This window comes from Dermacentor andersoni, chromosome 4 (assembly GCF_023375885.2).
Source record: "Dermacentor andersoni chromosome 4, qqDerAnde1_hic_scaffold, whole genome shotgun sequence".
Taxonomy (NCBI): domain Eukaryota; kingdom Metazoa; phylum Arthropoda; class Arachnida; order Ixodida; family Ixodidae; genus Dermacentor; species Dermacentor andersoni.
The window spans coordinates 5,717,581-5,735,283 of record NC_092817.1 but is presented as its reverse complement, the minus strand read 5'-3'; the positions used below and the strand labels follow the sequence as shown (position 1 = coordinate 5,735,283).

At 47.0% G+C, this 17,703-nt stretch overlaps 1 protein-coding gene across 1 annotated transcript in view; it reads left to right on the top strand.

The window, feature by feature from the left end:
* LOC126536037 (sushi, von Willebrand factor type A, EGF and pentraxin domain-containing protein 1-like) overlaps positions 1 to 17,703 on the top strand; it is a 279,450-nt gene that overhangs the window by 41,614 nt on the left and 220,133 nt on the right. Inside the window, exons 5-8 of the mRNA XM_072287493.1 lie at positions 82 to 312; positions 1,093 to 1,275; positions 8,078 to 8,171; positions 11,440 to 11,561. Coding sequence (XP_072143594.1) covers positions 82 to 312; positions 1,093 to 1,275; positions 8,078 to 8,171; positions 11,440 to 11,561 — 630 coding nt within the window. The remainder of the gene's footprint in view (positions 1 to 81; positions 313 to 1,092; positions 1,276 to 8,077; positions 8,172 to 11,439; positions 11,562 to 17,703) is intronic.

Below are 17,703 nucleotides of genomic sequence, written 5' to 3'. Positions count from 1 at the left end.
CACTTGTTTTTCGATGCAACACGTGCCACCGGTCCAATCTTTACCACAGCTCCGAGGCGTGCATCGATTCCGTTTGCGCAGCCATCAAGTGCGCCCCGCTGTCGGATCCGGCGGGCGGAAGCACCATTCCGCGCAAGTGCGGAACCAGTTTCGGGGACCGGTGCGACTTCCTGTGCACGGAAGGGCAGTGCCCCTATCAGTGCGACCGGGCCATGCTGGCCGCTGGCGACCTGCCCTGGAACCGCGTGACAAAAGTGCCCCGCGTCTGCCAGGCAGACAAGACCTGGTCCGGGCCGGAGTTTTTCTGCGAGAGTAAGCGGAGTAGCTCAACAGCACTCAAATGAGTTAGGCGGCTTATGATAGGTTCTCTCAAAAGTCGGCGCCCGCCTGCCTCAGGATATCTTGTAGTTGAAATACTTATCTTCCTTTCCCAGCAACATATGCTAAATCGTGTAGCTGTCCGTGAGCCTCCTGTTACAGAATATACACATTCGTGAAGGCCGGGCATCAGTGTAGTGATGAATGAGGACATAATAATTATAAAGGTATGACAACCTTCGTACTTGCTCGAGCCTTGCATCGCATGTCTTTACAACACGTCGAATCACGTGTCTACGACTTTGTCGCACCATTGTTGCGTTCTCAGCTGCGCTATGTGACGTCATTGGCGACTTGTAGCCCAAATAAATTGTCTCAACATAATGATAATCGGGTATACCATAACTGGAGCTATATTCTCGGTCTTCTTCGGCCAAGGTAAGAGAATCCAGCTTTATAAATGTCTATCTTCAACAGCACCACTGATGACAGAAACAAGCAAATGAACACAAGACATGTGGAGGACATTTATTTGCCCATGTAATAAGTGGTGCTATTGAAGATGGATCGTTGTCAACTTGCGCAATCAGCAATACTAAAAAGCTTGATTTACGATTGCCATTAAACACATTACGCGCTTCAGGCATTTTCGAAAGGACTGTGAAGTCCTCAAAAAGAGGATGTCGCTTCTATTACGCGGGGAAACAGCATCCCTCGTGGCCGCCGCCTAAACGTTCACCTAGCGCATCTTGACGCCCGATCCTTTCGGCGCAGAGGTGCGCTGCCCAGCCCTGCAGCCTCCGGCGAATGGCGTTCTCAATTGCTCAAGCACCACGCTCGAATTCGGCACCACGTGCACACCGGGCTGCAACCTCGGTTACAACATCACTGGCGGCGACCCACACCTGACATGCTCCATTCAGGGTAGCTGGAAAGGTCAAATGCCCATGTGCAAAGGTAAGCTTCCGGTTCCATTTTAGCTCCATCACTGCAGAGTTCTTTCCCGCTAAAATACAGGTAATTGTCTTATGTCTTCCCTAGCAAAATTTTATACGAGGTATATATATATAATCAAATCAAAGGAATCCAACAAACACTGAGACCAAGAATAACTTAGGGAAAATTACTTGTGCTTAATAAATAAAATAAAGAAACCATAAATTATTGGAAATGAAAGCGGCTGAAGAAACAACCTGTCACAGGTGGCTACGATCCCACAAGCTCCGCATATATATATATATATATCTATATATATATATATATATATATATATATACATATATATATATATATATATATATATATATATATATATATATATTGAAATACCACGGTCGAGACGGCGCTTTATTCCAAGAAGGAAAAATGGCGCGGACGCAAAAACGAACACGAGCCGATGATTGATGATGACTTTGTACAGATGAAGATGAAGTCCGCATAAATGCTTGCACTAATTTCCCCGTGGAAAGAAGCGGCAAGCCTGGCCGCACATTATAAAGTGGAACGGAGATGAAAGGGCTTCAGGCGGGAAACGTGCACGATCTCTGTTCCGCGGCAGCATCGGTCAGTTGGGGCATCAACAGGTGTAACGCGATAGTTCACCGGCGAGGTCTGCTCTATGACTTTGTAGGGGCCAATATATCGAGACTCAAGCTTCTCACATAAACAGGGTGTTCGTGCAGGTGTCCATAGGAGCACATCGTCACCAGGGCGGTAGGAAACGACGCGGTGATAGGCGCCGTACCGATGTTTGCGGTCGTCTTGGCTGGCTTCAGTGTTCATGCGGGCGCGACGACGACATTGGGCAAAACGAGACACAAACTGGTCGCAAATGAATGGTGAAGCGTTGACGGGCCACAGAAGAGAGAGAGAAAACATTTATTCGGACCATCGAGGTGGTTGCTGTGGAGGTCGAGTGGGTGGTGTCCTCATTCCAGGACTCCACTGGCCATGACTGCTCGACGTACTTGCTGGACGAGAGCTTCTTGTCCCGCCAGGGTATCGCCAGTCAGCTGTACCTCCCACTGCTTCAAATGACGTGCTAGGCGTCTTTAAGTGTTGAGGTTTACCCGCGCACCCCCACGAGATGTGAAAGAGTGTAGGGCGTGTGTCGCCGCACCAGAAACACCGAGTGATGAGGCTGGGTGGCGGCCGTATACTAAGAAAAACGGAGAGTATCCGGTGGTTCGTTGAACAGACGTGTTGCATGCAAATGTTACCAATGGGAGAATCGCATCCTAGTTATGATGGTCAGGTTGAATATACATGGATAGCATGTCGCACAGCGTGCGATGAAATCGCTCTGCTAGGCCGTTGGTCTGAGGTGGTAGCTAGAAGTCGTCTTGTGCGCGGTGTTGGACGCTTGCAGAACTTAATTAAGAGTGCTTGAAAGAAATGCCTTGCCTCTGTCGCTCAAAAGAACGTGAGGCTCCCGGTGACGTAAGTAGATAGCCTACAAGAAGGCCGCTACTTCTGAGGCAGCTCCTGAATGTACTGAGGCTGTTTCAGCGTACCGGGTCAAGTGGTCAACAGCAGTGACGATCCATCTGTTGCCGTCTGGAGTAGGTGGGAGTGGCCCGAAAAGGTCGATGCCGACGACAGAGAAGGGTTCTGCAGGACAAAGAAGTAGTTGTAGCGTCCCGACCGGAACAGTAGAAGGTGGCTTACGGTGTTGGCAAAGCGTGTGCGAGGCAACATATCTAGCTATGCACGTGAAAAGACCTGGCCAAAAGAATCTGCTGCGTATGCGCTCATGTGTTTTGCGGTTTGCTACCCTACACTGGGGGTGGGGGAAAGGGGAAAAGAAAGAAGAAAGAGGGAGAGAGTAAGCACTGAATGTGTGTGGGAGGGACACTATACACAGGCACACTATAATTGGTCTCTTAAGCCGGTGCACTTCAAGTAGCGTACTAGTGCACGAATCGCTTTTCGTGCCAGTGACGGGTGTGGCCACTGTCCGAGTAGTATCTTTGACTCGGTGAGCGGTCTTGAGTCCAGTCGGTGTAAAGTTACCCGCAGAGAGAGGCGTTGTACATCGTAGCGAGGGCAGGTACCGAATAGGTGCTCGATGGTTTCCTCGCACCCACAGGAGTCGCACATCGGGCTATCAGCCATTCCCCAAACGATAGGAGTATGCGTTCGTGAACGCCACTCCCAGCCACAAACGGCACAGCATGGTTGTTTCGCCGCGGGAAAGGCTAGATGGCAGTTGTAGCGGTAACGTGGGGTCCAGTTTACGTAATTGGCAATTGAAGGCACTTGAACTCCAGAGATCTTGTGATAGAAAAGAACGAAGGATAAGCGTCGATGAACTGGCAGATCGTGTGGACATCAGTCACGGTTCGGTTCACACCATAATTCATGAACATCTCGGTTATCGGCTCTTCTGTGCGCAATGAATGCCCAAGACCCTGAGCCACCGCCAGAAGATGGAGAGGTTCGGCACTGCCTTCACTCATCTGATCCGGTATCACAATGAGGGTGACCACTTCTTGTCTGCAATTGTGACCGGGGATGAATCATGGTTGCTGCTACTACGAGCCTTAAACAAGACGGCAAAGCTGACCGCGGAAACATTCGACTTCCCCCCCCCCCCCCCTACAGAAAGCAAAGGCCGTCATTTCCGCCGGATATGTGTTGTTGAGTTTTCTTTCGATCGTTAAGGACCATTACTGCTCGAAGTTGCTAAACCTGGAGAGACTATCAATCGTTTCCGATATTGTGAATCGCCGATCGGCCGCGTGTCGCAATCAAGAATAAACGACGTGGAAAATTCGCGAATGGGATATTCTTGCTCCACGCAATGCCCATGCCCCCGTCGCTGATGTGGTTACTACAAAACTGGCAACGGTCAAGTGGGAAACGCTGCAACATCCGCTATGCAGCCTAGACCTGTCACCTTGCGACTTCCTCATTTTGGGGTAATTGAAAGGCAGCTCAAGGGAACCATATTCGTGTCGGACGATTGCGTGAAAGAGTCGGTTACAGGCTTTTTGAAGCAGCAACCCAAGGGGGTTTTATGAGACGGGAATCATGCAACTCAATAAGAATTATTATTATTATTATTATTATTATTGTTACTATTATTATTATTATTATTATTATTATTATTATTATTATTATTATTATTATTATTATTATTATTATTATTATTATTATTATTATTATTATTATTATTATTATTAATGCCTTTATTTTCCATCAAAAGGATTTGGGAGGCAGAGACAAAAAGCTAGATTTCCAGCTTGACGGGCTCTCGCCTCCTCGATACAAATACGTGATTTTTTGAAAAAAGGCAAACAGTACAAGCATATGAGCACAGACGAAAAGGAATATCAGAATGCACAAACAAACGACAATTTTTACAGAAATGTACAGTTTCAAAAGAACAAACCGATGCGCGTGATATCATGTCTCACATTTCAAACAAAAAGTGCCACCCTTTCACGTATAACTGAAACAAAATGACGCAAAACTTTTGTCCGAATGCTTTGAAGATTTAAACTGTAATTTTCACACAATTTTAAAAAATATGGAAGGCTCTTTCTGAGCATATGTTGTCCGTAACCTGTTCTGAATGAATGTATGTGCCAAATATCGGTGTTCTGGTTGCGTACGTGATATTTCTTTTCTGCGGTGATGCCAGTTGTGCGATGAATAAGACATTGTTTTTGAGCTCCGTTATGTATTTAGAAATTAGGCGGTATGCGTACAGATCATGAATCGGCACTATGCTGTCTTTCATAAAGAGCGGTGTAGACGGGTGGTCATATGCTACATTGCACATTATTCTGAGCATTCTTTTCTGCAGATTCGTGAGGGATGTTTCCCCCCGGACCAAATGGCAATAATTTAGATGGGAATAGAACAAATAATTGGGAAGTAGCATTCTCAGTTTTATAGGGAGGAGATGCTTCTCAGTGTATATCGATTCAATGACGCGTGACTGTTCAAATGCTACGTAATTTGTGTAATCATCCCGTGTCATTTTCTAGTTGAAAGGTGCACCTAGTACTTTAAAGGAATTCACTATCTCTATTTTAAAATTATTAAGACTGATATCATTGTTAATATAAACATCCTTTTTTTTGGACGGTAAATTATGGCCTTTGTTTTGGAAGCGTTAATTTTTAGAGCATTATATTTTGATTACTTCTCAAGCTGCCTTAGTGCTATTTGCTTTCATGACTTGTTCGAGACGGATGAAGCTGAAAACAATAAGCTGGTGTCATCAGCATATATGACCATTTCTATTTCTCTGTCTATCTGTGTTATGTCGTTCGCGTATATGTTAAAAAGGAAGGCGCCCAAGATGCTACCTTGCGGCACGCCAGAAAAGAGTGCTTGAGCATTGGATCGGTGACTGTTTATTTCAACATATACTGTTGTCGACTCCAGAGGTACCTGTTCAAAAGCATCAATGACGTTCCTTGAAAGCCATATACTTAAATCTTCTTTAAAAATAACTTGTGCTTCAAGTGATCAAAAGCCTTCGAAAAATGTACATATATTCATAAAGCTAAATTCCTGTCATCAAGAAATTTTAGAATGTATTCTTTTTGTTATAATAGAGCGAGTTCAGTAGACCGGTGTTTCCGAAAACCATATTGTGAAGGTGTCAGTATATCATGCTTATTACAGGAAGTATTTATCCGGGTCAAAATTACTTCCTCAAGCCCCTTCAAGAAAACAGGCAGTATTGACAAAGGCCTATAGTTTGCAAAGTTATTCTTGCCACCTTTCTTATAAACAACTGCTACTCTTGCAATCTGCATTTTCTGAGGAAAGACACGGTTTGCCAGACATAGTTTGAACGTATGGGCGGGACATGGTGCTATTACATCAATAACAATTTCAGAGGTTTCACCCTAATATTATCTTTGTCACAGCTTCCAGAATTATTTAATGCAAGAAATACGGTCTCTACTTCGGGCTCAGTTACAGGAATCAGGAAACATGTCTGATCTACGGTACAATTTATGTAGTCCAGAGCCATCACATCATAATTATTTCTCTGGAGATCAATAAAAAAATCATTGAACGCATCAACCAACTTGCTGCCCGGCAATTCTTCATTTTTCTGAATAACTTTTATAACTTGGTTTGATACGGACGGAGGATTAAGCACGGTTTTGAGCTTTTTCCACGTTACGTCAGTCCTAGAGGTTGAGTTAAAAAAGAAATTGCAATAACACTCATCTCCAGCGGTTCTGATATCTTTCGTTAGCTTGTTACGAAGGCATTTGTATGTTTTAAAAAGATCAGAATCGCGAATTTTCAAGAACTTCTTATACATCCTATCCTTCGCTTGAATTCTAGTAAGTAGACTTGGCGTTATCCAGGGCTTGCATATCTTTTTTTACTGCGTAAGGTACTTGTAAGGAAATGATGCATTATGTAATTTCACAAAGCTACTCAAGAATAAGTTGTATGCATGATCTGCATCGTCAGTGTGACAAATGTATCAATGGTCATGGAGGCTACTTTTAAGTGAAGCACCCCGTTTGTCATATATTCGCATTGGGTCACTTTCATTTGACTCGCCCTCGTATATTTTGCAGAACTCCTGCTTTCTATATGTGCGCCCTGTTGCGGCTATAATTTCAGTGCGATTACTCACAATACACGACCGGTGAAAGCTGCTCCTGCGCAAAGCATTGGAACAAATGACAGCGTCATTGAGATTTTTCCAGATCATGCTGAACTCGTCCGGATCGGAAGACGCAGGAGGATGCGCCCTGCGTGCGAGCACTCGGGCGGCATCGTGGGCGGATTCAACCAGACAGCCAGATCCGAGATGATCTTGACGCGGCGTTGCCCTGAGGGGGGAGTGCCGGAGGGTACCTTCTGCGCTTGGGGTGCTATCAGTCCTTTTGTGTAGTTGCGAATGGCCGTTTTGGAATCGCTGAGGATGCAGTGTGCGTTGGCCGAGGCGTAGGCTAAAGCGATGGCCGTTCCTTCTTCGGGTTGAGTGGTGAGTATTGATGCGGTCACGACGAGGCGGTATTGCGAGCCCGCGACTACTGCGACCGCCTTGGCGTTCTGGTGGGTGTATTCCGCTGTGACCACGTAAGCTACGTCTGTGGCTTAGTCGCAGCGATATTGCACTTATTCAGCTGTCTGCTCCTGTTTGTGTTCAGGGTGCGTATGGCGAGGTGTGGGCGGGATAACTAGCTGAGCGTGAACGTTCGGAGGGATGGGTACTCTTGGTCCGAATTGGGTGGTGTAGGTTATGCTTAGGGTGCGCAGAATGTGTCTGTCCGCGGTGGAATTGGCGAGTCCTTCGTGTTAATTAATACTCTGAACTTCAATACGCTCGTCTATGGTGTTGTGAATGCCGAGGGCGTCCATTTTCTCGTTAGAGGTTGAAATGGGAAGATGTAGGGCTTGCTTTTATGCCCTCTTGATCGTGGTATTGAGTTTGAGCTTGTCAGTTGCACTGAGGCGAAGTTACGGGGCGACATAGGTGATTCTGCTCAGGGCGTAGGTGTTCACCAGGCGCATCACGTCAGTTTCTTTCATGTCGATTTGCGATGCGTGCAGTGAGGTATTGAAGGAATATGCACGGCCGGAATTAACGCTTGTTAACCGAGAATATACCGATTATTCTAACGCAAGCGTTTTATAACATTGAAAGACGCTGTAAAATTTTTAATGCGATACTTCTCAGTGACGTATATATGAAGTAAAATTTAATTAAAGTGGAAGAATATTGTTACACCGTCTAACAGACCTCATCCATTTATGTCTAATACCACAGTTGTCGAGTGTCAAGCCCTCAAAGTAAACGACAAGCTCGATGTCAGCCCTGGTAACTGCAAGAAGCGACCATCGGCTTACGACTTTCTTTGCCAGTGAGTACACGCTGCACAATTTAACATAGTCATAGTGTATCCTAACGTACAGTGATCAAAAAGAGTAGCCAGTACATCTAGGCCCAAAGGAATGCCTTGGCAAGGGATGCTCAAAACAATGATAGGCCCAAGGGCACGGGATCAAATCCCGGTCGCATTTGGATGGCGGCGAACTGCAAAAACACCAGTGGGGGCACCGTGCATAGGGAACCCCAGGTGGTCAAACTTGATCTGGATTCCCCATCAATGGCGTGCCTCCAAATTATATTGTCGTTTTGTGACGTTTTGACACGTGATCCGCTTATATGCTAAAAAAAAATAGACAAATGTCATTCTGTTCGCGCCCGAGTCACGACTGTTTCCCATCATTTCGCCGCGGCAGCTTTCCAAAAAAAAAAAAAAACATATATTTCCTTTCCTTCTTTTCAGTCGTAGTACGACAAACTTACCAAAACTTCAAAAGAAGTGAAAGTTGAACAAGTCGGTGCGCTTGCATGATTGCAAGCGCACGCAAAGTCAAACATAAAAAAAAAAGAAACTAGCAGGAGGGCTGAATTTAAGCCGAGGGCCAGCACTGCGTCTTGAGATGAGTGTCCCAGCGTTTTACTTCTCGTGCGGTGGAAATTCTAGGTGTCGGGCATGCGCAGAAACTAAAGTTGTGTGGCTTTAGGTGCCAATGCCACTATATGATTATGAGGCACGCTGTAGTGCAGGATTCCTGAATAATTTTGACTACCTGGGGTTCTTTTTTTTATTGAAATGGAAAGAGAAAGATGTAGTCGCCCGGTAATAGTGACGACTACTCCTTTTCGCACAGCAGCAACAACAACATGAAAAAAATACCGGACGTTCTTAGATGCACGTCTGGATGGACGTTTTTCGCCGCTGTCGAAATGCTGCCGCCGCGCTGCGCTTCCGCGGCGTCGTGCGTATAGCAGCGCATCGCCACGGCCACTAAGCCAATATGGCTGGTATTTTGCAGAGACTTAAAGGCCAACTGCAAGGAAATTTCACTTGTGTTTAATTGACTATAGATGCCTAGCGTATACTCTCGAAGTAATCTTGGGCAAGCCGCAGGGCTGGCAATCGCCTGATTTTGTTGTTAGCAGCTATGGAATAGCGCCTATGCAGACGATGCGTGCACCTGGCGGCAAGTTGGTAGCGATGCGGATATGGCGCATACTGAAGATCCGTACACAACTGTTGATCTCTCAGTTGCGCCAGATTGCGCCTAGGCAGCCAGGTGCATTGCTCGCTCGTCATTTGCCACTAGGGGCGTCTCCCTCTGCATGCGTTGTCCCTAGCTGTTGCGCTTGTTGCAAGGATGTCGATGCGCTGCGTGGCGGTCGGGTGCTCGAATGCGTACTCGAGCACAAGCAATGGCTGTGCAGCACGCAACGCTGAACAGAGGAAGGCCGAACACATCTTTCCTGTCCCAGCTTTCCGAGCGCAAGCGTGTACCGTGGCGCGGCAGGCACATGCGACGCGGACCAGTCAACGCGCACAAGACATGTAAACTGCAGTAGACAAGCTGCACTTCAACATCACAGTCACTTACCCATCATGACCTGCTTGGCATACGATTTCTCGAGTTGACTATATGCCGCGATGGTGCACGAAACCGAAGGTAACATTCAAAGGCAACTTGTATTCAACGGCGATATTCTCGAGCGATCAATTCCGGTAACGCATCATCTTCAACATGTTTTGCGCGTCTCTACATCGGACGCGCCGAAGTAGACAAAGGAATCCCGGCCACGGCGGCCGCATTTCGATGGGGGCGAAATGCGAAAACACCCGTGTACTTAGATTTAGGTGCACGTTAAAGAACCCCAGGTGGTCGAAATTTCCGGAGTCTCCCACTACGGCGTGCCTCATAATCAGAAAGTGGTTTTGGCACGTAAAACTCGACAAATTAAAAAAAGTAGACGAAGGAAATCCTTTCTGAACCAGTACCAGAAACGAGCAGGAACTGCATGCTGCATTTGTCACAAAGGAGAACGCGACGCCGCGGCCATGGTGTAGATGCGGTGGCAAGCCATGCAGGAATGCAATGCCGCCGCAGCGAAATAGGCGAATATTTATCGCGGTCGCAGTCCGGCCTGTCTGGCCGGCCGCCACTATATGCACACTTAGTACTAAGCCCCTCTAGCCCGGCCGTGCCAGGTCTCAGCTCCTTCTCATCCTTTAGTAGAGATGGTGGTAGTTGTCTGGTCTGTCTAGGCAGCCCACATGGAAACCGTGCTTTTGCTTGCGTGTCGGCTCTCGAGATCGGTCGACAAGTCCGGCGCTTCCAGCCTGCCCGGCGGCGGCCGGTGAAGTCATGCCGGAGACGCGAAGATCGCTAAAATTTTATCCTGCGCTTTTGACGCGACCCGCCGGGACGCGGCGATCAGGCGTTGCCGCAGCGCTATAGCGGACAACGGCGAGCGAGCGCTTATTTCATGGTCGAAGGCGCAAACGCAACACGATCGCTTCAGTCAACCCTAGCAGCTTGCAGCTGGTTAGCCAAGCTAGCGCGCGATGCACCCTATTCCAGGTGCTGCGGCGTGCGATAGGATATGTTCTATTTCAGCGCCAGCCACACAAGACTGCAGAGCGTCCAATTTTCGCCGATTTAGCGTAACTGCGCCACGCGTGGGTCGCGTCCGCGTTAAGCCGGACTATCGTGCACTTTCAGCTTGGGCAACCCAATACGCTCTAGCGGAGGCAGAACGGGTCGAGTCCCTGCTGTTGAACGTAGACAGCCAGGCAGAGAAAACCTGCTGCACTCGCAGAACACTTCGCATTAAAAGAACATCGCGGGCGCGCAACAGCCTTGTCACAGCGCACGAAGCAGCTAAGAAAGTATACTACTGTGACTAGCAGACGTGCTAGTTCGCTGCTGATACACCGCAACAGAATACAAGCAAGGAAAACAGACAGCACGGGCGCTGGTTCTCCACACTATTCACTGTACGTCACTACTGCCGGGCAATAATGGCGTCGTTTTTTTTTTTCAGTTTCGGCATGAAAAACCTCAATTTTTGCGAGCTCTTTGTGACGGATTGAGCTGCATTTCAAGCGTAAGATTTTGTACAGGCTACTTCATGTCTAAACTATGTAAAACTAGGTTTTTACGTGGTCGGAAATTTCGTAGCAGTAGGCCTTTAAATTGATACCCTCATGCACGCTTCTTGTGGGGGTCACGGCGAGACCAAGGAAACTGAGTGAACGCAGTGTATCTGATTTGTTTCACCGACAAGAAACGCGCTGCTCAACTCTCCAGGTACCACTGCAAGGAAGGCTGGGCGCTGGTTGACAGGGACACCAAGAAGCCAGTCGACGGAGTGCGGAAATGCTTAGCAGACGGGACATGGCTGAACGCCAAGCAAAAGATAACATGCCAAGGTAAGTGATGGCACTATGTGTGTGGCGGTGGCAACGGCATGCGAGAGCTTCCGAAGCTACGCTGTTCGCCATTTGCTAATTTGCAATTTGCGACCTGTTGTCTGCAAATGCGGACGGCAAAGGAAGAGAGCTCATTCTTCAGCTGAGTTTACCATATGTGATAATTCTCAAGTTGAGCTCCAGATAAATATTTACCCTATGTGTTACGGTGGTGTGATCCCCTATGGTGGGAAAGTGTGTCAGCTTGAATGGTTTTTTTTTTCATTCAGCAAAGTCGCGTAGGTGTGGTATGAGTGTTTCGTAGCTCTTCCAGATGGCGAGGCAAGAATAAACAATTCAGTCAACTATTAATTAGTTCATTCATTCATCTCCCAGTCTGCCCCTCTCCAAACACACACACACACACAAAGAAAATAAAGCTAGGGCGCTATAACGTAAATCTATTCCAAACTTTTCTATTCCATTTCTGCAATCAGCCCTCCGCGATTGGTCAAAAACTCTTTGGACCATCCTTACTTCACCTGTCTGTCACGCGACGTCACCAAAAACCGCGATAGCTCCCCATCTGATATGACGTGTACACGCTGATTATGCACGATTTGATCGGGCAAAACAAGAATAGTTATTTCTGATTCGACGCCTTTTGGCCATTAGCCCTCGGCTATTGGTAAAAAGTTTTAGGGCTGCACCCACTTCACCTGCCTATCACGCGACGTCACATAACTGCAAAAGCTCATTCCGTCAAAGTGACGTGCACGCGTTAAAGATGCACTAATATGCGGAACAAAACTGAATTTTATTTTGAATATCCGCAGGCTGCCCCGTTCCGAAAGGAATAAAAAAATGGCTGCCGCCGATCGCTCATGCATTGGCTACTCGCACATGCCGGAGAGCATGGGTTTATTTACGTATAATAAAGTTTTTTGCGTGGCCGTGTAACATTTTCTGGCGCTTTCGACATGTTTACGACCTCGCTCAGCAAGCTTTTCTTTACTGAGGATCCTGTTTAGCGGCAATCTTAACCTTCCGTTGCATGCCGCCGCAATTTTCGACCACACACCGCAAGATAAGTAAGTGAAAGCAGACCAATCGAAGACGCCGGCACCAGCCTCTTCATCCGGTTATCGATTTTCAGTGCAGTGGCTCGGCCCATCGAATCCCTATCCACATGAGCGTGCTCTTCGCCTCTTGTCAGCCAATTAGATAAGACAAGCCGCTTAGTGGGGGCAATGTTTTTCGTTTTTCAAGCAAACAAAAGCGACCTCATATAAACAAGGAGAGCGTTTGATTGGTCTGTTCAGACAACCCTGCGGATGACCGCCCGATGCTTGCGTCGGCAGTTACGCAAATTTGACGTCAGGAGATTGGAATAAAAACATATTGGAATAGTTTTACGTTATACGGTCCCTAGTTTCAGAACAGCGAAGCATGTTGTCCTTTTCTCAAGTTTGAATTCGTGTTTAGCGCAATTTTCATGAGAGTCCTTTGTCTCGTCGTCGTTTTGCTAGATTCGAACTTCCGTTCCGGATTGCGCACGCTCTTCAGTTGCGTCAGGCTGTGACTAAACCACGGCGTATCACACCTTGCAGTTGTGGCCGCACTCACGGTGAAGGAATTCTCTCTTGAACCGTCCATCGGCACCCTACGTGGGAGGAATCTTTCTGCGTCGACGTCTCTGCTCGGCCTCCTGCTCTCGAAGTTGAGGCTTAGCTTGCCCCTGCTGCCGCTTGGCTTGGATTGCCTTATCTTGAAAGAGGCGGTTGGCTTGCCTTCACTGGCGCTTAGCTTGGGCTTCCCGTTTCCAATCCTCGGCGGTAGCGGCTTCTCTCCGATGGCACTTTGCTGGCGCTTCGCGCTCTCGAAGCTCGGGATTTTCGCGACGTCGGCACTGCCGCCCTTGTGCGATCCCCGTTTGCCGCTCACGCCGAGTGTTGCCGCGCCGGCGAAACACCTGCTCATATACCTCTCTCCTCCTGCACCCTCTGGCACGAGCTCTGATTGGGCCACTCGAATCCCGGCGGAGCCCCGATCCTAACCCGCACCATACATTTTTTTCCCAGTGACTCTACCGCTCCTTAAAGCCCACTGATAGTTTGAAAGTAGCGAGACTCTCCTCCCCGCGGCACTTTCCTCCTCGATTCTGTTTGCCCGGCGATCGCGCGTGCTGCGCACGGCACGCTTTTTCTCCTGGTCTCCCGCGGACGGGCCGCAGCGTTCTCTGGAGTGGCGTTAATTTAGGCCAGTTGCGCGCACCATTTGTGTTGAAAATTTTCAGAAATGCTGATAACAGCATCGATAATGCTCCAGGCAACGTTTATGACGAGGTTGGCTTTCTTTAAAAGCCTTATGAACGGGGTATACCAATGTAAAAGGAGCTTTGAGGCGAGTTCTATACTCCAGACAATCTTTCTGCCACATGATGAGATGCTTTAAAAGTGCGTCTGGCCTACTATTCCTTGTGGCATGTACCTCTGCGTGTGGCTTAAGCGAAAGCGAAATCGCGTTGTGAGGCATAGAAAATATCACGTAAGACGGGACGGCCGGAAGCGAACCAAAACATGTCCAGCCATGTATAAGAGATGATTACTGATTAGCAAAGTCAATTCATCATTGATCAGTGATTGTATCAAGATGGATTACGGTGTATTAGGGATGAATAAGGTTTATTAGAGTGGATTAAGGTTGATGAAGGTGGATTAGGGTGGATGAAGGTGTCTTAAGAAGGATTATGGTAGATGAAGGAGAAATCAGGTCTATGAATGTGGATTAGGGTGAAATACGTGCTAAACAGTATTGCCTGCAGAATATTCTCCACATTACTACATCATGACCACAGTCATGATTGGCTGCTCATCCTTCGTAGTCAAATAGTATTCATGTAATGATTTCAGCTCGTGTTAAATCGATGGAAAGTGTTTCCCCACAGAACAAAACCGAATAAAGTGGATTTAAAATATTCGTTATTAAAGCGAAGATTCCCGGCCTCTGCCTAGATGTCGATATCAACAGCAAGCGTGTGCGATTATGTGAACAGCCCCTGCACATTGTATGTATCCGGGGGAAAATCAAATAATAATTGTCGCCAGTTTGTGTGTGCGTGGAAGTTCAGTTCAAAGCAAATTTCAAGAACCCAAGGTGCCCTTAGGTATCGCTAAGAGACGCGAATGCGAAAGCCTTGTAAAGCCTACTGTAATTCACCTTTATCCACCGCCATCAACCCTTAATCACCTTAATCTACCCTAATCCACCTTAATGCACCATAGTCCACCTTAACCCTCCTTAATCTACCCTAATCGATCTTAATCCTCCATAATCAACCTTAATTAATACAAAATAATCCACCACAATAAACCTTAATCCTCCTTCATCCACTTTAATCCACCCTAATCATCCTTAATAGGCCTTAATATTTGTTCATTCACCTTAATCCTCCTTAATACAGCCTAATACACCTTAATACACCTTATTCAACCTTAATCCTGTATAATCCACCTTAATTGAATCATTCATAAATAATTCATTAACTTGGCTACTCATTAATATCTTATACATGGCTGGACACGCTTTGGGTCGCTTCTGGCCTTCCTGAGTCACATGATATTTTCCGTTTACAACGCGACCTTGAAATAGATCTAAAGGCTTTCGCCTTAACATTTCAAAAAAAGAAAAATGCAATGGGGACTAGCTAGCGCTGGTTGCCTGCAATACTACGGGTATACTTGCAACACATTTTTTCAGGGCCTGCATTGAGTGTGTGACTGACGCACACATCAACGTAAGCTGAACATAATATAGCTCCTGCACAAGCAGCTATTACAATTTTCAGTAAAACAGGCAACGGATCCTAACTATCGTGAAAAGTGCGATGGAGAGGTTGTATTTTCGCGCATAAATGTTCACAGTGGAAAGCAGAATCTCTAGTGCTGCATTTCCGAATGAATAACGACAGTTGGCGACGTGCGAGGTGATGGAGTCCGAGCAGAATATTAAGCACACTGAGGACAACCTCATTTCTATGCAACATACAAATTTCTGCAGGGAGAACGCTGGTGACCAGGCCAGAAGAATTTTAAAAATGCAGTATTAGGGGACACTTTGATACGAGCAATAGTAAAGACGTCTCACTTCGCAAACAACACTGATTTTTGTCAGAACAAAGTTCTTTCGGCCAATGTTGTGCAGCCACTGCTTCCTGTGCAAGCCGTCACGCTTTCCTTGTGGTATCATAAAAACTGCATAACCATCTTGACTCCTCTTGCTTCAGTTATATGCGCAACAGCACGGCCTAGCGCTAGCACAGAGAGTAGGAAACACAGCGTACAACGTTCGCTACGCCGAGCCAGCCGAGCTGAGGAGAAAAATGGCGCGGACGAAAAAGAAACACGCAAAACGCAAGATCCGCGCGTTTCCAAGGGCAACGGGAGGGAGACCAATCGCCGTGCAGAAAAACTGGCGCAAGACCGCTTCCCGCGGAAGGGGGCGGGGGAAACGCAAGGGGCGAGGAGGACGCGAGGAGGTCGCGCGGCAGCGGCAGAGTTCAAAGAGTCGCGGTACTTTCAAATTATTTAGGTGCTTTACCGATGGATGGATGGATGGATGGATGGATGGACGGATGGATGGATGTATGGATGGATGGATGTTATAAGCGTCCCCTTTGGAGCGGGGCGGTGGGTTGCGCCACCAAGCTCTTGCTATTATACTGCCGAATGTCCTACCTAGTTCAAACAATAAAAGAAAAACACTATGAAATCCCACAACTAAATTTTCTGATCCCCTATTTAGAACTGTGATTTTGTACATCTCCGTTTCCTCTCATTTCCCCACTTTTATTCCACCAATCCTCCAATCACCTCATACTAATCCCTATTGCGGACATGTTTACTTTTCCACTGCTCTCGCTGAACCCAAGGGCTTCAGGAGGCCGCCCTTTCGCCTAAATCGACCGATGGGTACACGCCTTCACATTCTAATAAAACATGCTCCATAGTTTCCCTAGCTTTACCACAGCAAGCACATGCTTCCTGTTCCTTCTTATATCTCGCTTTATAAGTGCGCGTTCTAAGGCATCCCGATCTCACTACGAAAAGTAATCAGCTTCCCTTTGAGTTATCATAAATTGTTTCTTTCCTGATTTCGTTTTTTTCTCTTAAGTAGTTACTCATGGCAGGCTTCTTTTCCATTGCCGCCACCCATGGGATTATTTCGGCCTCTCTGACTTTCCGCTTGACGTTCTTTGTTGCTGTGTTGTCCACCCTACAGGCCGCATACTTGCTGGTAAGCGTCCTAGTCCTTTTCCTCCACTGTGAATCAATGTTATTCCTGTACAGACACCTCACCACTCTCCCAGCCCATTTACTGTCTTCCATATTTCTCAATCGTTCTTCATACTCAATTTTACTGCGAGCTTCCCTCACTTCAAAACTAGTCCAGCCCATATCACCCTGCACATCTTCATTTGTAGCCTTCCCGTGAGGGCCCAATTCGAGGCGACCCACTGACCTTTGGTTCCCGTCGAGTCCTGATTGTACCCCTGATTTATAGCAAACAACCGCATTTTCAAAAGTAAGTCCTGGAACCATTACACCATTCCACATACCTCGGAGGACCTCGTACCTATTGTATCCCCATAGCGCTCTGTGCTTCATTATGGCTGCATTTCTCTTCCCCCTTGCTGTTATGGTTTTTTCCTGTGTTTCCATATATCTATTGCCTTCGTTTATCCATATACCAAGGTATTTATATTCTGTTACCCGAGGTATTTCTTGGCCCTGTATCTCCACTGTCTGTTCACTGTTTTCATTGAATACCATAACACCTGATTTTCTAACACTAAATTTCAAACCTAAATTGTTGCCTTGCTGTCCACAGATATTAGCCAGACGTTGCAAATCACTTTGCTTGTTAGCTAGCAACACAATGTCGTCCGCGTAAAATAAACCTGGGAATTGCTGCTCTATTACTGTACCCGCCTGTTTGTATCAGAGATTAAACCCGATATTACTTCCTTCTAGCGCCCTCTCCATCCTCACCATGTACATCATAAACAGCGTCATACCGCTCCTACCCTCGCCGCGCCTTCTGGCGATGAGCTCCGGAACCTGCCTTCAACCCCCCTGCGTGACACCGCACGCTAGACGGCGAA